We start from the raw sequence: 21989 nt of genomic DNA on the forward strand, positions 1-21989 counted from the left end.
GCAGCCCCTCCTTGGAGAAAGCTATGGCAGTCTGCTTGTGTGAAGACCCTGTGCAGCAGTTCTGCTCCGTTTGACGGGGGCACTTGGAGTCAGAACTGACTCGCCCGCAGTCGGTTTGACTTTACACATGCATACGTGCATGCATAATACATGCATACACTTGGGAGGGCCATGGTGTGTTTTTAATAATAGTGACGGTACTAGGTGCACCTTGTTTAGCATAAGATGTGGATACTTTCCCCTGTCAGAATGATTCTTCTTGGTTATTTTTCATGCTTGTGTGCTAGTGTTCACGAGAAAGATGCCATAAATATTTACAGCCTCAAACCCTACGGAACAGTTCTCTGGGGTTGCTGCGAGTCAGAATTGGCTCCATGGTAGTTGGTTCTAGCTCTTGATGTGTTCGTTCATCAAATAGTTATAACATAGAAGTTACGTGGTGCCCTATTTTTTAACAGGTAAGTGTGTTTCAACTTTTGAAATCAGAAACACCTGTGCCGAAGGTTGAAAGGAATAAAGTTTGATAAGGAGAAAGCAAAAGAGGGAGCACAGGACGGGCGGACCAGGAGGGGGCGCTTGTGAGCGTGGTTGCAGGAATAGAAGGTGGGAGTCGGGAAGGCGCAGGTTTGAGGTTGGGCCTGGTGCTCTAGAGGAGGTGGTCTTGAGAAGTGGACGACGCTGATCAGACACGAAGACTGAGACGCTGTGTATATTCAATTCCAACACCTCAGCCACTTACCACATTTTTCAATATTAGGTCAAGGAAGAGGTAAAATATAATGAATGTGACAGATATCAAAGCCAGTATATTTCTTTTTAAGTTGTGGAGTAAGCTCAGTCTAATAAGGCAGAAGTCGTAAGGATGAATTTTCGATCCAGTAGGATGATTATTCACACAAGTAGAAACCTGAACATCACATATACAAATATAAGAAAAAATCCATTCTAAGGACTGGCTATAGAAATTAGTATATGAAGTTACTTCAAAAGGTTCATGGAAAACTGGAATTGAAAGATAATGGAATCTTTCTATCAATATTTTCAAGCCCCCTAAATATGCAAGATTCCATTTTCTAAACTGTTCTGCTTTGTTTAAGTAGACGTTATAGTATTTAATGCCGAGAAGGTATGGAGGAATTAGTATAATCTTGGTGGCGGGGGAGATTGATGGCACTACATTAGAAAGTAGTAAAATTATATTTTAGCACAGGTGCTGATAGGCATTTTTTATCCTTTACCTAGTATTTTAATTTCCAGCAATCTGTGGTGACTAGATGAGCAAAAAGAAAAAATAATCACAAATAGTTTATTTGAGCATTATCTAAAATAATCAAAATAGACAGAAGGTAGCAATAGTGGTGAGATTAAACATGGTTTCAAAAACTTTATTTACAAGGGAATGCTTATGCTGTGAGCAAAACAATATGTAAGACAGCTCATACACTATGATCCCGCCCTCCCGCCCCTTTACAGTCTAGATGCATACAAAGACTTGAGGTAATGTACAAAGTAAAAGAGGAAGTTTTGGTGGTGGTGGGAGTAAAGGTGAATTTAGATTGCTTTAGTGCCCCCCCCTTTTTTATAAATACATATCTGGAGTTTTTTCATGTGTATTATAAATTATATTTTCTATTTTTTTAATAGTTTTATTGGCATAAAATACACATATCATACAATTCAGTAGTCAAGTCATAGTAAGAAGAGTTGTACAGTCATCACCAAAATCAATTTTAGAACTTTTTTTCTTCCTTGTAGTCGTTGTGGATAACTTCCCAATTCTCCCAATCTTTCATGCCAGGACCCTAGGTTATTCTCAATCTAGTTACTGTCCGTATGTCATACGCAGGACAACAACAAACAAGCAAACAGCGATGATGGCAAGATGAAACGGGGAAACTTCCATCAAAAAGAAAGCAGAAAAGATTAAAAACTGGAGCAAATTCCCAATTTAGGATGACCCCCCTCCCGGGCCAGGGCAGAACTGCCCGTGTCGAGTTCTGAGCCTGCCTCTCTCTGGGAGTAGGACACTCGGCCTCTTCCTGAGGAGCAGCTGGTGGCTGCAAACGGGTTTTGTGGAGAGGTGCCCAATGCGTAACGGCTCCACCACCAGGACTCCCATGAGTGGGGATCAACTCAGTGGCAGTGAAATAGGTTTTTGAGAGACACATTTAAAATGGCTTAAAGGGGAGATGAAATGATAAGGTTGTGCATTTTAACCTAACTACAGCTGTCATAATGAACTTTACGGTGCTCTCTTTCTGGTAAGACGGCTAGTCACATTTCTGGACCATGGTCAGGGGGTTCCCTGAAGGCTACACCCATGAGGGAACCCAACAAATGGATTCGTGACTTCCCAAACCTCTGCAAAACTGTGTTCACAATTCAAGCTCCACCTGGTTCCCTCTTCCAAACTGGGGTATTATTATTTACACTCCTTGAATTACAGTCCTGGTGTACTTCTTTCATGTGAACTTCATTGATGCCTCACTTAGATGGCTGCTTGTCGAAGACAAACCTTCGAGGCCTCAGACACTGACAGCTGGTCACCATCTGATTTCTTCACCACATTGTGCTGTAACACCCATATCTTTGGTGATCTTGTTGTGAGACCGAGTATTCTAAGATAATTGTTCTTAGATTGGGGTTTTGAGTAAGTGAGAGATCAAAATTCATTCATGTATCCATGGTTTATTCATGTCTCTGGTTCCCTTTAGAGACATTCTTAACACTGTTTTGGAGAGTAATGCATCCTATCTTCTGTTTTACTTTTAGGAGACAGTTACAGAAAGGGAACATTGAAATCACCTATGAATTATCTTTGACCAAGAGAAAACTGCTGTTTTCTGTTTGTACCTGAAACTGGGAGAGTGTTAAAAACAAAATACACCTTCCCACTCAATTCACAGTTCTCTGTATACACATAATATGTATGTGTATATGTTTGTGAATTTTTTTCCATGGGGATCACCCTGGTGGCCTGGCTGCCCGGATATGTCCCCAGCCCTGCTAAAATTTCCATACATATGTGATGAAGAGGCCTACAGTCTTGCTCTGCCCTCAGCAGCCAACTGATACTTGCTCTGTGTTGGTGCTGGCCTTCAAACTGAATGAGGCAGGGACTCTTTAAGAAAAATAAAGGGCCTTTGAGACCTAGGGAGTCAGGATCTTGGGCAGGCAGAGCGCCAAGGCTGTAATTTGTGGAAGACAAGATTCAGAAAACGCTAGAAATAAGATTCTGGAGAATATTAAATACCTGTCCTTTAGGGATCTGACAGGCATCAGTCAAAGGAGATGGGTTTTGACAGCGTTTCAGGAAGAGTAAAACATACTTGAAGGGAGAGTGCACTGCTTAGAAGGAGCTGAGTTCTCCCCAGTAGAGCTCAGAGAGCATTGCTATAGCTCACCACTGGTGAGGATACACAGAAAACACAGTACAGAAAGAGTTCAGGAATGTGGGAACTGCTTTACGTTCTGAAGCCAGTTTAGGGAAATGTTCGCATTCTTGTTCTGACCGCACACTACACTGAGAGTTCTTACTACTCCTAATGACACTGACAGGCTAGTACATGACAGTCTTGAAGAATTGGGGGCACAAAGGGTATACAGCCTTTGCTTTCGAGATCTGCCTCCGAATTGGGTCCAGAACCTTGGAGAAGAAAATGTATCACTGTTCCCTCCCCCAAATCAACCTCACTGCCGTGGAGTCGATGCCGGCTCAGAGTGACTCCTAGGAGAGGATAGAACTCCCCCTCTGAGTTTCTAAGAGTAATGTTTACGGGAGTAGAAAGCCCAGTCTTTTTTTTTTTTAATCATTTTATTGGGGGCTCATACAGCTCTTATTACAATCTATCCATCCATCCATGTGTCAAGCACACTTGTACATTTGTTGCCATCATTTTCAAAACATTTTCTTTCTACTAGTACCCTTGGTATCAACTCCTCATTTTTTCCCGCCCTCCCTCATGAACCCTTGATAATTTATAAATGATTATTTTTTCATGTCTTACGCTGACCGATGTCTCCCTTTACCCACTTTTCTGTTGTCCATCCCCCTGGGAGGGGATTGTATGTAGATCATTGTGATTAGGTTTCCCCTTTCTTCTCCCACCCTACCCTTCCCTACTGGTAACACTCCTCTCATTATTGGTCCTGAGGGATTTATCTGTCCTGGATTAGAAAACACAGTCTTTCTCCCAAAGAACTGGTGGTGGTTTTCAACTGCTCACCTTGTGGATTGCAGCACAGCGTGTAACCACTACTCTACCAAGGTTCCCCCAAAAGCATGAGTAAAACTCATGATCAAATTCAATTAAAACTGAGTTTCCATGTAAACCAATGAAGAAGTCACTGAAAATGTGGGCATGTTCAGCTTGCTTGATAATAGTGTACAGATTTGCTATATACAAATGACAACACCAGTAACCCCTTTATCAGTGGCCAGACCAGGCCTGAAAGATAAAAGGGGAAGGTTGTGTAAAGCGCTGCGAAAGAGCTGACAGTCTAATCTGTTCCAGGTGTCACGAGAGGGGGGCGTTTCTTCTCCAGCCACTGAAGGCCGAGGAGGCAATGAGGTGGTGGAGGGCAGCCGGACTGCACTGGACAACAAGACCTCCCTCCTCAACACCCAGCCCCCCAGGGCCTTCCCTGGGCCTCGCGTGCGAGAGTACAATCCCTACCCTTACTCGGACACCATCAACACCTATGACAAGACAGCCCTGAAGGAGGCCGTGTTTGACGACGACATGGAGCAGCTGCGAGATGGTTGGTCTCCCTGTTTGATTGTCCTCATTTGGAAGTCACTGTCCTGGTTAGGCCTTTGTTGAGTTCTGATTTGTGTTCCCACCACACAAACAAAAATATCCAGCATCTAGGAAGGCAGTCAGGAAATGTTCATGTGGGCCGTGAGGACCACTAACTGCAGGCTGGGGAGGGAGGGCTCCTCAAGGGGCTAAGCTGGAAGCAGGTGTGAGTGGACAGTAGCGGGCATCCGCAGTGGGAGGGGAACAAGGTTAGCACGGGCTCCTCTTGGTCAGGAAGATCTCTGATCTGTCCTGAGTCTTAGAAAGGGGGTCCTACCACACTGCTTGACTGGTTCTCCTCTGTGCACACACCAGAATTTTCACCTGGCTTTCCTGGGGCAGGCTCTCTGTTGGCATCGACATGGTCCTCCTGGGTGAGTGAGGAGCTAACATTCCATGAGTACTTGAACTACAATGATTGTAGCACTATTGAGTAATAGTGAACTCGCCAGTCATTTTGAGGGAGAAAGAAGACACTCTTTGCTCCTGGTGGTTCAGCAAGTACACTTTGGGCTATGATCCACATGGTCGGCAGTTTGAAACCAGCAGCCGCTCCTAGAGAGAACGATGGGGCTTTCTACTCCCATAAGCAGTTCCAGTCTCAGAAACTAACAGTGGGGCCGCTGAGAGTTAGCGTCAACTTGATGGCCATGAGTTAAGAGAGTTAGCAGCTCCAGCGATGATTTACTGCCGTGAAATCCTATAGAGAGGCCTTTCTCCCCGTTGGAATGGACTTGACAATGGATTTGGAATTTTGCTGGTGTTTCTCTCTCTTTTTTTCTTTCTTTTTATTAACAGGTATTGAACTAAGTGTTTTTACATTATTCAGCAAAACCAATAAAAGCCAAACCTGTGTAGAGAGAAGCCTGTCAGAGGAGGAAAATGTAACTAGTTCCCTCGAATAGAAAGTGATAGAAAAGTGTGAGACTACCTACCCCCTGCTGCCAAACTTGGGAGACAGTCATATAACTCTAACAGGTTTCCCTCCTTAGCTTAATTGCAATAGAAGAAACCATTCTATTTTGCACCATAAGAAATAGGAGTTTTGAAAGTTTAAAGTTACTTGCCCACACAAAACTGGTGTGGGATACGACCCATAAACTGGTCTTTCTGTTTCCTGACACTTCATGAAGGCCATTGTCCATTCTTGTGCATCAGATGAGCGCTTGTGTGTGGATAGGATGGTGTTTTCATTCGGAATTTAATTTTTTCCTTTGCTCCTCACTGTCACGTTCACATGTTTTGGCTTATTTTAACCTGATAGTGATAGTTTTTTAAAATATAATTAAAATAATTGTTTATCTCTCTTGTTTCTAAGGCTGCCTAGGATTTTTTTAATTTCAATTTTAACTGAAATACTAAATTAGAATCCTAAACATCCCAAACAGTTAACATTCAGTGAGTGCCTACTGGGGGTCATGAAATACACAGGTGATAAATGATTAGGAGGAAATCAGACGTAACTTGTTTGGAAAAAAAAGATGCACGATTGCACTCTTCTGAGGCAAAGGTTAAGTTGGAGGAACATGTAATTTTTCAGGCATATCCTAATTTCTACCTCCGTCATTAGAATTCAAGAGTTCGTTGTGATCGTTTCTGAGACACTGAGATGTGAGAAAAGCTTGGCGGCCAGCTTTCAATCTGAGGAGCTTTCTTTGCGCTTGTCTCTCTCCTCCATGCAGTGGGGGCTGTGACATTCACTTATCTTCAAATTTGGGGGGATTTTGTCCAGACCCCTTGATTGGTGTTCGTTTACCATGTCGGTTCCTAAGCTCTGGACACTGGAAAATGGGCTGAATGAATGTTAACCAATCAGTAGCTAATGTTGATCGTGTTGGTGAGGCAGATCATGAGCGAAATGCACTGGAGTGGCACTGCGTACTGTAAGAGCTCGTCCCAGTAGCTCACTTCTGACTTGGGACTGCCGTGGACGGGGCAGAGCAGAGGGAGAGGTGACGAGTGGAAATAACCGAGGGTGGCCTTTTGGAGGAGACGCACCCTTGGTCCTCTTTGTCTGAAATAGGAGAAAGGATTGAATATTAGTAAGTAATATCTGGTATCACACCTGCGGTCCACAGTTTGTAGAGGTGCTCTGATAAGGGTGGGACTCGTGGGGCTTAGCCACAAAGCCGAGTGAGGGAGCTAATGAGAATGGTGGAGGAGAGAACCCCCCTACACAATGTCCAGGTAAGTGAGAAGGTTTCGAATGCCGCCGAGGGACAGCCTGCAACAAGGATTGTCCTAAGGAACTAAATCCTCTCTCATTTGTTCCCACAAGTCCCCATTGACCATTCTGACCTGGTGGCAGACCTTCTGAAAGAGCTGTCCAACCACAACGAGCGGGTGGAGGAACGGAAAGGTGCGCTGCTGGAGCTCCTGAAGATCACCCGGGAAGACAACCTAGGGGTCTGGGAAGAGCATTTCAAAACCATCCTGCTCCTGCTTCTGGAGACCCTTGGAGACAAGGATGTGAGTGATTCCTTTGTGCTTGTATTTCTCCTCCTCCGTGCAGTGGGGCTGTGATATCCATTTATCTTGAAGTTGGACTTCAGTTCCATTTCAGGCATTGTGCTATCTATCTTTACCGAAACATTTGCTCAATTTACAAATGTTTTATGAGCACCTATTAGACTAATGTTTTGATCAAACAGCGGCTTCATCCTGCCTTACATGCAGTTTCTGTGTGTAGGCAGATTTGGGGAAAGGAGGACTACTTTAAACTGTACTCATTTGACGTATTTCTGTAATTGAGGGACGACTCACATGCTCGCCTGTTGTTATATCATGAGACACAGCATTTCTAACAATGTGGTCTTTTAGGAGGAACTTTCTTTTTTAATTTTAAGTATCATTTTTGTTTGTGTGACTGAGAAATAGAGAAATATCTTTTCAAAAGACCTATTAGGTTGCATTCCATGGAATGTCATGCATGTTGACATTGATACTTGTGAACAGATCTACTATTCGTCATCCGTCAACTGACATACTCCAGAAAGATGACTGATGATTACTGTTTTTAAATTAAGAAGCCCTCTTCACTAGGATCGCCACTTGCCTGTCAGTTGCACATACTGTGCTGGCTTATATGCTGCTGATGCCAGAAGCTCTGTCACCAGTATTTCAAGTGCCAGCAGGGTCACCCAAAGATTGCAAACAGAGCTTCCAGACTGAGAGTAGACTACACAGAAGGAATAGACTGCCTGTTTCTAAGAAATGAGCCACGTTAACCCCGTGGACAGACTTGAAACGGTGTCAGACACTGAAACCATCATGAGAAGAGGCAGGGCCTTGTCAGATATGGTGCCAGAAGGTGAGCCCATCAGGTTGGAAGGCACTTAAAGTATGACTGAATAAAAGCTGCGCTCTACAAGCAGAGTTGACCGTAATTACATGGAGGGAGGAAAGCCTGTGGACCTTCGTTGGCTGTTGGGGCATGATCAAAATGAGAAGAAACAACGGCAAACATTAATTCATAATCGGAACATGGAATGTACCAAAGCAGATACATATAAGATAATTTGAAGTTGTAAAAAATGAAATGGAACACATAAAAAAATCAAGATTCTAGGCATTAGTAAGCTGAAATAGACAGGCGTTGGCCATTGGGAATGAAACAGTAGCGAGCAATGATGTTACAGTCATCGTTTAAAAAAGAGAAAACAGAACAACTCCAGATATATATACCCGATTCAAGCAAATCCAATCAATACAATTATTATTCAAATTTATGCACCAATCACAAAAGCTAGTGAGGAAGAAATGGAAGAATTCCATCAATAACTTCAGTTGGCAATTAATCAAACATGCTGTTAAAATGCATCGATAATTATTAGCGAATGAAATGCAAAAGTTGGAAACAAAGAGATAGAAGTGGAGTTGGAAAATGTAGCCTTAGTGATAGAAATGTAGATGTTGCATGATAGAATTTTGCAAGACCTTTTACCATACAACATGAAAGGACTTCTCTAGATGAAATATATAAAACTCAAATTGACTGCATCTGGGGGAAGAGACAATGGAGAGGCTCAATATAAGAAGCTAAAATGAGGCCAAGGATTGACTATGGAACAGATCATCAATTTCTCATATTAAAAATAATTGCTCATGTGTAAGTTCAGGTTGAAGCTGACGAAAATTAAAACAAGTCCACCAGAGCCAAAATATGACCTTGAGTTTATCCCATTTGAATTTCAAGAACCTCTCCACAATAGATTCGATGCATTGAACACTAATGACAGAAGACCTGCTGAGCTGTGGGAGGACATGGAGAACATGATGAATGATGAAAGCAAAGGGTCATTGAAAAGTCAGGATGAAAAGAAAAGACTTTGAATGTCAAAGGAGACTCAGAAACTTGCTGTTGATGATAAAATAGCTAAGGAAAATGGAAGAGATGATGACGTCAAAGACCTGAACAGAACATTTCAAAGGGCAGCTTGAGAAGACAAAAGTCAAATATAATGAAATGTAAAAATACTTAAAGCTAGAGAATAAGCACAGAGAGGACTATAGGGCCGGCCCCACTATATGACACAACGTCCCTCGCTGACCTACGGGGGACAACACTGGAGACACCGTGCAGGAATTGCTCCCAATCTGACCCCATCACACTGAGGGGAAACACTAAGAGTGTGCAACATACCAGCAAGGGGAACAGAGCACCAAAGTCCCCAAGGTATATAAAAAATGGACTTTGGGGCCAGGGCGTGGCACTCCATCAGACTCAACTGGAAAACACTCCTAAAGGTCAACAAACAGACCTTGAACTATTTTACAGGCTTTTCTCTTTGTCCTTTGGTTTAGTTTTTGTTGTTTTGTTGTCTTTTGTTGCTTTGTTTTGCTCTGTCTTGTTTTTTGTGCATATTATTACATCTGCAATCTTTCTAGATAAGATAGGTGGGATAAGCAATGGGGAGGAGGAAACAACAAGACCAATGGTTCTAGGGGTAGGGACATGGGAGGGGCGGCGGAAATGGGTGTTAACAAACCTAGGGACAAGGCAACAACATGTGATTCAAAATCGATGGCAAGGAGGGTGTAGGAGACTTGGTAGGGATTGACCAAGGGCAATGTAACTGGGAGGAATTAATGAAACCCAAATGAAGGCTGAACATGATGGTGGTACAAGAGGAAAGTAAAAGGAAATACAGGAAAGAACTAGGAGGCAAAAGGCATTTATAGAGGTCTAAATACAGGCATGTGCATATGTAAATTATATATATATATATATACTATGATTGGGAAATAGATCTATGTGCATATATTTATTGGTTTAGTATTAAGGTAGCAGATGGACATTGGGCCTCTACTCAAGTGCTCCCTCAATGCAAGAACACTTTTGATACATAAGGAAATATGGTGAAGAAAGCTGATAGTGCCTGGCTATCAAAAGATATAGTGTCTGGGGTCATAAAAGCTTGAAGGTAAACAAGTGGCCATCTAGCTCAGAAGCAACAAAGCCCAAGTGGAAGAAGCACACCAGCCTGTGTGCTAACAAGGTGTTGATAGGATCAGGTATCAGGCAAAACAAAAGACCCCAAATAAAAAATCATATCATTGTGAATGAGGGGTAGTACCGAGTGGAGACCCAAAGCCCATCTGTAGGCAACTGGACATCCCCTTACAGAAGGGTTGCGGGGAAAAGATGAGCCAGTCAGGGTAAAATATAGCACTGATGAAACATACAACTTTCCTCTAGTTATTTAATGCTTCTTTCCCGCCCCCGCCCCGCCCCCCACTATCATGATCCCAATTGGCTAGATCAGAGGATGTAGACTAGTATAGATAAGAACTAGACATACCGGGAATCCAGGACAGATAAACCCCTCAAGACCAATAATGAGATTAGCAATACCAGGAGGGGAAGAGGGAGGGAGGAACCAATTACAATAATCTACATATAACCCCCTTCCTGGAGGACGGAAACAGAAAAGTAGATGAAGGGAGCCATCAGACAGTGTAAGACATGAAAAAATAATAATTATAAATTATCAAAGGTTTGTGAGGGAAGGAAGGTTGTCGGAGGGAGGGGAAGAAATGAGCTGATACCAAGGGCTCAAATAGAAAGAAAATGTTTTGAAAATGATGATGGCTACAAATGGATGGATGGATGGATGGATGGATGGATGGATGGATGGATGGATGGATGGATGGATGGATTGTGATAAGAGCTATCCGAGCCCCTGATAAAATGATTTTTTTTAAAAGAGAAAAAAAAATAAAGGAAGAACAGGCCCAGCATATTATTGTTTTTTTCTTAATTAAAAGATCATTTTATTAGAGACTCTTACAGCTCGTAACAATTCATACATCAGTTGTATCAAACATATTTGTACATATGTTGTCATCATTATTTTCTAGACATTTACTTTCTCTTGAGCCCTTGGTGTCAGCTTCTTTTTCCCCTGCCCCACCCCCACCACTCTCATGACCCCTTGATAAATGATAAATTGTTATTTTCCTATGTTACACCAACTGCTGTCTCCCTTCCCCCCCCCCCCATTTTCTGTTGTTTGTCACCCCTGGAAAGTGGGGGTGGGGGGGTTATTATGTGTCAATCATTGCAATCAGTTCCCTCTTCTTCCCTGCCCTCTCCCTACCCTTCTGGTATTGCTACTCCCATTCCTGTCCCTGGATTCCATGTGTCCATAAAGTTCATATCTGTACCTGTGCACATGCTCTAATCTCACCCGAAGTGCATAGCAGGATTGGGTCATGATAGTTTGGGGTGAGGAAGCCTCTAGGAACCTGGGAAATACTGTGTTTCATTGGTGCTTTACTGTGCCCTGGTTGACTCATTCCTTCCCTGTAACCCCTCTCTGAGGGGATGTCCCATTGTGTACAGATGGGCTTTGGGTCTCTGTTCTAACACATCACCCCCCCTTACCAGCATATCTCAAACTAAAAGAACTCAATAAAAAATTAAAACTTCAAGTGACTATTGTGAAAGCTTCTACAGACAAAATATAGGAAGCATCAGATGAAGATGGGAAAAATACACAGTCACTGTACAAAACAAAAAGTCAACATTCAACCATTTCAAGAGGTACCATATGAGCAAGAACCAGTGGTGCTCAAGGAAGAAGTTCAAGCTGCACTGAGAGAAGTAGCCAGAAACAAGACTGCAGGAATTGTTGGAATACCCCTTAAAATGTTTCAACAAGCTGATGAAACACTGGAAGCACTTACTCACTTATGCCAGGAACGTTGGAAGACTGCGCCATGGCCAACTGACTGGAAGAGTACCCATCCCAAAGGGAGGTGACTCAGAATACTGGCGGAGGTTCGAGCTATGTTCAAAAGAGGATGTGGAAAAAGAGGCATCATTACTGATGTCATGTGGGTTTGGGCTGAAAGCAGGGAATGCCAGAAGGATGTTTACTTGTGTTTTATTAACTATGCTAAAACATGTAACTGTGTTGACCATAACAAAATATAGGAAGAATGGGAATCCCAGAGTACTGCATTGTGCTCATGCAGAACTTGTACATGGATCAAGAGGCAGCTGTGTAAACAGAACAAGAAAGACTGCATGGTTTAAAATCAGGAAAGGTGTGCATCCGGGTTTATCTTTCCCCATACTGTTTGTCAGGGGAGCCAGCCCCTAACAAACCATCACGGGTCCGGTAGGCGTAATTGTACAGCGATAATAAGTAAAAAAGATAGTAAAGTCATAGAGAAATAGAGGAGCTAGAGAGAGAGTAAAAGGAAGGAGTCAACCACATTTCATGGTAGCATGCTCACCTCAGCTCCTCTTGGTGGCACAGGGCAGGAGGCGGGGGGGGGGGGAAGGAAGACAGGGAGAAAGGACTGGAGAGAGAGAGCTCTTTATTACTAACCAAGGCTTATATATCTCAGGGGGCATGCAAGCCCCCTAATTAAAGGTAAAGACATACGTCACAGGAAGGGGTTGTATTATAGGTAATACAGTAATGAGAGGGGGACGAAAGTCTAGGGGTATACACGCAATAAGGGGAGGGATTGGGAGTACACATGTGACAAGATAGGCAGATCCTAGATTCATGATGGTGGCCTAACCTTGGATGTCACTGAGCAGGTTTGACCAGTTCTCTGGCTCTCCATGGAAACAATTACTATACTTATCAGTAGGGTGTGACCCCCACCTACAGTGGACCAGACTGATGGCTGAATGCCTTCAGGGAGAATATCTCTAAGCCTCTGACCTCCCACCGTGTGCTGGCAAACAGCCTCTAATGTTTGGCATATCTTTTAGGGAGACAAAGCTGGGGAACAGTGTTTATATCCCACTACTATTTAACTGATACTAAGTAAATCAGAGGAACTGGGTTATACATGAAGAAGAATGTGGTAGCAGGATTGGAAGAAGGCTTCTTAGTGATCTGAGATACACAGATGACACAGCCTTGCTTCCTGAAAGTGAGGGAGGCTTGAAGCATTTCCTGAAGTATGGATTACAACTCAATTTAAAGGAAAACAAAATCCTCACAACTGGACCATAGCTAACATCATGGTAAACAGGGAACACATTGAAGTTGTTGAGGATTTTGTCATTCTTAGATACACAGTCAACACTCATGGACACAACAGTCAAGTGATCAAGCCTCATGTGCATTTGAAAGTTGGACATTAAGGAAGACAAAAGAAGAAAGAATGCATTTAAATTCTGGTACTGGTGAAGAATTTTGAAAGTGCCATGGGTTGCCAAAAGTACAAAGGTATCTGTCTTGGAAGAAGTACAGCCAGAATGCTCATTAGAAGCAAGAATGGTGAGACACTTAGGCTCACGTACTTTAGACATGTCGTCAGGAGAGACGAGTCCCCACGCTTGGTAAAGTGGAGGACCAGCGCAAAAGAAGCCCTTCAGCAAGATGAATCGACAAGTTGGCTGCATCTGTGTACTCAAACATGAAAGAATTGTTCGGGTGGCAAGTAGGATCCCTCTGAACCTGAGTGCACTCAGCGGCCCCTACCAACAACAACTTCACACTGACCTTGACTGTGATGCCCTTGGCATTTCTGATGTGATCTCCAGAGGGCATAGTCGCAGTCTAGGATGTCTTTCTAAGGGAGGAACTAGCAAAGACAAAAGTTGAGCAAGTGTAGTGCGGAGCTTGGGAGGAGTGCCGGTGGGGAGGGAGAAAGAGTGGTAGGCAATAGGTTATGCCCAGAGTAATGCTAATAATGAATTTAATGGAAGACAAGTGGAAGATTTGAACAGAATGATAACTGATAGCTTTCTTTCTTCCTTTTTTTTTTGTGCATACCCCCCCCCCCCAATCTCTGATTGCTTTCTAATGCTTATAATTAATTATTTGAATTAGGGGTAAGTGAAGATAGAAGAACAGGGATACAAGATTTGCATTAAATTTTCTTTTCTGTTATTCAGAGTTTTACTGTGAACCGAGTGAAGGTTTACAGAGCAGGTCAGTTTCCTTTGAATAATTCATACACATTTCAGTTTATGTTTTCCCTATCCCCACATCATTCCTATTTGTGTTTCCATCCCTCCTCCTGTTCAAACACTCTTTGAACTTGGCCTTGGGTAAATGCTGCCCTTTTGATCTCAAATGTTTAGTTAGTATAAGGTGTACATACTGTTCTCCTTAGAGACATGTTTGCTTTTCAGCTGACACTTGGGGTGGTGGAGGTGAGTTTAGTGCTCGAACTAAAAGTTGGCTAAGGACCATAGTCTCAGAGGTTCCGCCAGTCTCTATCTGACCAGTAAATAAACCTGTTTTTGTTGTTTTGTTTTCAATTTTGTGTTTATTCCACATTTTTATCCCACTGTATCCAGGACCTTCTTTCAGAACAGTTAGCCAGCACCATCTCATTCTGGTCTAAGGATTAGAGAGACCAGTGTTCACGTGGTCCTTTAGTCTCCTGGACTAATTGTTTCCTTGCATCTTTGATTATCTTCTCTTATTTCTTCAGAGGACAGACCAAAGTTGCACTTTGAGGGGCATTCACAAGCTTTTAAGGCCCCGGTCATTACTCACCAAAGTAGTATATGGAAAGAACATTGTCCATATGGATTATGTACATTAACTTTAAGAAAAAATAATACTGGCACAACATATTAAAAGTGTAATAAACCATGACCAAGTAGGATTTATTCCAAGAGGGCGAAGCTGGATCAACATTAAAAAAAATCGGTCAACACCATATAGTGCATCAATAGAACAAAGAAAAGACCAACATGATCATATCTATGACTACAGAAGAAGTATTTCCAAAAAATGTAAAACCTTGTCTTGATGAAAACCCTCTAGACAGTTGGAATAGAAGGAAAGCTCTTCAATATAATTGAGGGCACATATGAGAAGCCAGCAGTCACCATTATACTTAAGTAAGATTGAGAACTTTCCCTTGACATAGGAAACAGTACAGAGTACTGTTTTGGTGAAGTGCAATTTCTCAATGTGACTCCTCTTACCCAAGTCTCTATAATCAATAATTGGGGAGGCTCTGCAAGTAGTTGTGTGAAACACTAATGGAGAGGATTGGTCGGTGTAGCTGCCATTCCCCTGACTTGACAAAAGCTATCTCAGAAGCAGGACGAGAGCGAATTCCCGGGATCTTGAGAGACTAAGAACCACTGGCAGAGCACATTTGAGATTCCCACCTGCTTGAAGTAGTAGAAGCAGTGGAGGCCATGCCCCATCACACTGAGACCAACCACCAAGGAAAGGAGCTCATGAAACAGAGCAGAGGAACAGGACTGAACTGAGGCTTTGAGCTTGTGAGGCAGCTAGTAGGCAGGCTACCTAGCCCCTGGAGACCACAGGCCAAGGGACCACATAGCCAAGAGGCTGTGGACCAGAGAGAGACGTGGCTGCTGGAGGAGCAGAGTTACTGCTGTGGATCAGTGACATCTCCGTGCTATATACTGATCATGACTTTGGTAGCCTGTTAACATGTTTATTAAATCTCCTCAATTAGGAGAATTGCCTGTGAGTTCTGTGAGGGACATTGCAATAGATTAATGAACCCAGAAGAAATGTAGAGTATTGTGGGAAGAATGACAAAGTATTATGGTGTTAGAATAAGTAAAGACAAAGGGAAGATGGAGGCATGTCTGACATCTGCCCTGCTTTGGGGTAGCCACCGGCGGCACATATGATCTTCATCCTGCTCTCACTTCTATTCACCATTATGCTAGAAGTGCTAACCAGAGCAGTAAGACAAAGAAAGAAAGAAAAAGTGCCCAAAATGGAAAACAATGGGGGAAATATCTGCAGGTGGCATGATCTTACATTAGAGTAAGTCCAAAATTATTGCTACAAACTCATAGATGCATTTTTAAATCAAAATGTGAGGCTATTGTTCCATCTCTCTAATCCTTCCTCCAAAGAATTCTATGCTCTTCCCTTTGCACCACATCAAAACAGCAGTTTGGGCATCCTGGAAGGATTCAAATTATATTTCTTTTAAATGAATGTTCTTTGAGTTCAGAGAACAAAAAGTCTCAAGAGACAACATCAGGGATAATAGAGTTTCCCAACAAAATTCTCTTAGGTCAGTCCTTGCTACCATTGAAAAATGGACTGATGCATTGTTGTAATGGGGGGAAATTCCTCAGCACAATTTTCTTGACCTTTTTCCTCTTTGTTAAAATTTTCTACTTTCTTAGAATTTCTTCCTTATAAGCCTCATGATTGTACTGTGTCATTTGAGAAAAGAATCTGTCAAGATTAGCGCTTTGAAATCTCCCAAAATATCATCAGAACCTTATGAACTGACCTCTTGGCCTTAAATTTAACTGGCCTAGCAAATCTGTTCAGAAGTCACTATTTTGATTGGAAATATTTTTGGAAGGCATTTTCTTTAGACTAAGACTGGGGAACTTGTCTGCAGCCATCTATCTACTGATCACAGATGTGTTTAAACACATGTCTGCAATAAACCTGTACACGTATCAGTTGGTAAACTAGTAGCAATATTGTTTTTACTTATCCTTATGTAGAAAAATCCAAAGAGTTCACAAGAAAGCTTCTAGAGCTCATAAAGGAATGTGGAAATGTTACAAGTACAAAGATAACAATTAAAAATCTGTATGCCACCAGTGAGAAATCTGAAATGGAAATTAAGGAAATGCTTCCATTTATAGTAGCCTCTAAATGAGTAAAATACAGGAATGTGAAAGACTTGCACAATGAAAATGATAAAATACTGCCAGTAGAGACTGAAGTACGCTTAAATAAATGAAGGGATGCCCATTTTCATTTATTGGAAGACTCTGTATACTAAACCATCAATATTACCTAAAGTTATCTATAAGTTGAACAAAAACTCAATAAAAATTACAAGAACTGAAAAATAAAATTACAAGAACTTTTTTCACGGACATATAAAAACCAAGTGTTAATGTTTTATAGAATGACAAAAGACCTCAAAAAAATGTTGAAAGAAAACAAATTAAGACTCTGGATCTAAAGCATGCTATATACCTAAAAAGTTGAGACATATGCCAATGGAATAGAATTGAAGGTCCAGAAATAAACCCATATATCCATGGTCTACTGATTAATTTTACAAGTCCATCCTATCAAGGAAAGAAGAGTCTCTTCAGTAAGTGGTGCTGGGAAAATTGAATTTACCCACATATAAGTGGAATGAAATGTAATAGGATTCATGTCTCAAGACCTTAAACAAAAACCAAGTCAAAATGGATTAAAGACCTAAGTATAAAAGTTACACTCAAAATGCTTAAAAAAATAAGCAGGGGCAACACAATCAAGGCTGCCTTTTAATGGAATATCTAATATAAGCACAAACGGTAAAGGAAAGGACAAAAATATGGGATCCTGTAAAAATTAAACACTTACGCTCATCAGAGTACCAAAATGAAAACCTAAGATACCAATTGGAAAACTATATATATTTGATAAGAATGACATAACCAAACCCTGTAAAACCTTCAACAAAGTAACAAAAAGACAACCCAAACAAAGGACTGGAATATTTTACCAAAATGTACATTGAAATAGCCGTTTTAAACACATGGAAAGATGATCAGTGCCATTAGCCACCAGAGAGATACCGATCAAAACCACAATGTAATAACCATTTCAATCTCATTAGGATGGCTAAGATTTTAATAGTAGAGCACCACTGAAAATGTTGAAAATAATGAGGAGGTAAGGAAATTAAAACTGTTACCCACAGTTGGTGGAAATTTAAAATAATATGGCTGTTGAGGAATACAGTGGGGATTTGTGTTAGTCTGGGTTGACTAGAGAAGCAAATCCAGAAACATTCATATGTGTATAAGAAAGAACTTTATATAAAATGGCAATTGTATATTAAGAAAATATCCCAGCCAGTCCAGATAAAATCCATAAATCCAGTATTAGTACATAGTCCACTCACGCAACCATGCAATGACGCTGAATGCAGGAAGATCACAGGCCAGTGGGTGGAAAGTCTTTGGATCCAGTGGTTTGGAGGCATCTCAGAGCTGGTGTGGGTCTCCATGTGGCTCCTCCATTTCCAGGGCTCTGGCTCCGTTAGCATAGCTCCATGTGATTTGTCCACAGGAATGCCTCGCAGGGAGAGTGTGTTTTTGGCTGTTTATCTCCATCATACCTCCAAATGAGGTCATTAAGCTGTGACCTGATTGACAGGCTAGCTCTACTCCTTCACAAGTTGACAGATTATGTAACTGTCACAGGATTCCTCAGAAAAAAAAGCAAGACATCAATTCTGCTACTTAGTTACCCACAGATGAGAGCAGAGATTTAAGCAGATATTTATATAACATTGTTCATTGCAATGCTCTTGAACAACAGTAGCCAAAAGGTAGGAACAAATAAAATGCTTATCAACAGATGAATAAATAAGATGTATATAAGGAAAATAGAATTAAGAGAAGGTCATGATACATGCTATGGACTTTTAAGACATAATGCTTATGTCTTAATAAATAAATAACATTTATTTATTATATGAAATAAATCAGTCCCCAAAAGACAAATGTTGTATGAACTCACCTATATGAAAAGGCAAGAACAGACAAATGTGTAAAGATCAACATATGTTTGTGGTTACTAGGTTTAAAATCAGGAAAGTTGTACATCAGGCTTGTATCCTCTCACTGTACTTATTCAATCTGTATGCTGAGCAAATCATCAGAGAAGCTGGATTATATGAAAATGAATCTGGTATCAAGTTTGGAGGAAGATTTATTTAAAAATGTGATATATAAGAACACTTTGTTCTAATAACTCAGCATTCTGTGATACTCACGTTCCCTGACATCACTGAAGACAAAATGGGTGCACTAGTAAATGTGAAGAAAGCTGACGGTGTCTGGCTATCAAAAGATATAGCATCTGAGGTCTTAAGGCTTGAAGATAAACCAATGGCCATCTAGCTGAGAAGCAACAAAGCCCACATGAAGGAAGCACACCAGCCCGTGTGATCATGAAACAAAAACAGAAAACCTTGCTTGCTGAAAGTGAGGCGGACTTGAAGCACTTGCTGTTGAAGATCAAGGGTTGCAGCCTTAAGTATGGATTGCAACTCAATGTAAAGAAAACCAAAATTCTCGCAACTGAACCAATAGGTGACCTCATGACAAACAGAAAAGATTGAAGTTTTCAAGGGTTATGTCATCCTTGGATCCACAATCGATTCTCATGGAAGCAGCAGTCAACAGATCAAATGATGCATTGCATTGGGTGAATCTGCTGCACAAGACCGCTTTAGAGTATTGAGCAGCAAGGATGTTACTTTGAGGACTCAGGTGTGCATGATGCAAGCCAAGGTATTTTCGGTTGCCTCATATACTTGGGAATGTTGAGCATTGAATAGGGAAAACTGAAGAAAACTAGATGGATTTGAACTATGATGTTTGCAGAGAATATTGCAAGTACCATGAACTGCCAAAAGAACTGTCTTGGAAGAAGTACAGCCAGAGTGCTCCTTAGAGGCAAGGATGTTGAGGCTCCATCACATGTACCTAGGACGTGGTAAAGTGGAGGGACATTGAAAAAGAGGAAAGCCCTCAAAGAGATGAATTGACAGCAGTGGCTGCAATGGACTCAAACATGAGAACACTTGTGACGGTGACATAGAACTGACCTGACCGGGGCATGTCCCATCATGGTGCGCATAGGGTCACTGTGAGGTGGAACTGACTTGACAGCACCTAACACCAATGGGCTAGAAGGAGAGAGAAAGAGGGGATTATTGCTTAAGTAATACTAATTTGGCTTATTAGAAAAAATTAAACTAGCTGCCATCTCACCAGTTCTGACTCAAAGTGACCCCTGAGGGTTTCCAAGACTGTAACGGTTTGTAGGAGTAGAAAACCCAGTCTTTCTCCTTCAGAGCTGCTGCTGGTTTCAAACTGCCCACCGTGGATCCCAGCCCAACATGTAACTATTACACTGACATAGTGATGGGAAAAATGCATTCATTAAGTGTAAGGCTGCAGTGCCAATTGATATTGTCAGAGTTAGCTTATGTGTTTCTATGGCTGGTTCAGAGTTCTTAGCCTAACACAGATATACTATTAGTAAGTTGTACACCCGTTAAGAAATACATTGACAAAAGATCTATGATACATTTACAGCAACAACAAAAAGAGTTAACCGCTGAAGCTGTTTTAGGTACAAACAAACATAGAATTTGATTTCTTTGGTTTGGAGCCTTGGGGTTAAAATGTCCTGGGACAAAGCAGTTAATTGGCATAGTAGCATATTAAGCGCTTCTGTTCCGTGTGTATTCCTTGAGGTTTCAAAAGCTTGCACGAGGCCATCCAAGACACAACATTTAGTCCTGTTCACCTGGAACAACAGAGCAGGAAGGAAAGTCAGAAGTAGGAAAAAATAAAATGTGTGGCCAATCATCAATAACTACCTCCTTTGCCATGAGACCAGAACGACTGCATGATGCTCAGCTTCCATCACTGAACATTTCAATCAAAGTTTCTGTAGAAGAATCCAGATCAAAAGAGGGTAGAACAGGATTCTCATGAACTCCCTGAAATGGGTACCTTGAAATAATTTGTAAACCCTAAACCCAGTCTCTGAAAACCTAAGATCAAATAATAATTTGGCTTAACTTGTAACTATTGTCTCCTTTGAGCATTGTGCTCTCTTTAATCTGCTTATGTGGGATTTCATTGTCAACAGCCATTCAAACCAGTGGTAGATCTGAGTCTTGGAGGGCAGTGTGTTTGTGTTACTGGGGAAGAGGAGTGGAGAAAGAAGGTAAGAAAGGTTGGCTGCACAATTCGAAAAATGTACTCATTGTCACTGAATTGTACTTGTAAAAATGTCATTGGTTTTTGTCCTGCTGTATATTTTAAATAGCAGAAAAATGCCTTTTAAAAAAAGTATTGGCTGGTGCAGTAGTTATTCTTGTTTGGGCTCTCCCGGGAGATGAAGTAATGTCACACAGAGGGCAGACAAATGGTGTCTCAATGTGTGAATTACACAGATGAGTGATAAAGAATCAGGATGTACTCTGGTTCTGTTTGGTCTAAACGCGGCCCTCCTTTGTTGAGATTAAGAGTCTGTTTGGGGTGGCTCTCCTCCAGATGCATGACTACGGCTTAGAAAACTGGCGCCTGTACACTTCCCGCCATGTATGAGCTCATCATGCAGTAAAAGGTCAAGAAGAACAGTAGGAGATCCACTGTCATACTGATCGTTTTCATGAAGTATTTAGATGTTTGTTTGTTTTTTTACCTTTCAGAACATTTTTCAGAGGACACATTTGCATACTTAAATCTCAGGACATTTGGAAATCCACAAGAGCTTGATAGTGAGCTTAGATATTTGATCTTGTGTTTACATGTCCTTCTTAGATTCTGGGTCCTGGGAATGTCACCATGAGAAAGAGCTTCTGTCACTTAAACGATACTCCCTGTGTAGAGACGTCTGCAGGATACCCGGCGGCCCCAGACACGTGGCTTATTCTCGCGGGGCACTGCTGACGGACTGTTGAGTGGAAGAAGGTGACTAGTATTGTTTGATCATGTCTTCCTTTTCCTCTTCTGCTCTAGCATTCAATCCGCGCACTAGCACTGAGAGTCTTAAGGGAGATCCTAAGAAACCAGCCAGCAAGATTCAAAAACTATGCCGAATTAACGATCATGAAATCTCTGGAAGCCCATAAAGACTCTCATAAAGAGGTAAGGCAGGACCGAGGCCCACCGGTCGGTGCTGAATTGTTTGGGTCTGGTTCGGCTGTGAACAGGGA

General features: G+C 41.7%; 1 protein-coding gene across 1 annotated transcript in view; it reads left to right on the plus strand.

Moving 5' to 3' along the window:
- Positions 1-21989, plus strand: part of CLASP1 (cytoplasmic linker associated protein 1) — a 348219-nt gene that overhangs the window by 291003 nt on the left and 35227 nt on the right. The window contains exons 33-35 of the mRNA XM_075530220.1: positions 4515-4761; positions 7078-7268; positions 21793-21921. Of these exons, the coding sequence (XP_075386335.1) occupies positions 4515-4761; positions 7078-7268; positions 21793-21921 (567 nt within the window). The remainder of the gene's footprint in view (positions 1-4514; positions 4762-7077; positions 7269-21792; positions 21922-21989) is intronic.

Source organism: Tenrec ecaudatus, chromosome 13 (genome assembly GCF_050624435.1).
Source record: "Tenrec ecaudatus isolate mTenEca1 chromosome 13, mTenEca1.hap1, whole genome shotgun sequence".
Taxonomy (NCBI): Eukaryota; Metazoa; Chordata; class Mammalia; order Afrosoricida; family Tenrecidae; genus Tenrec; species Tenrec ecaudatus.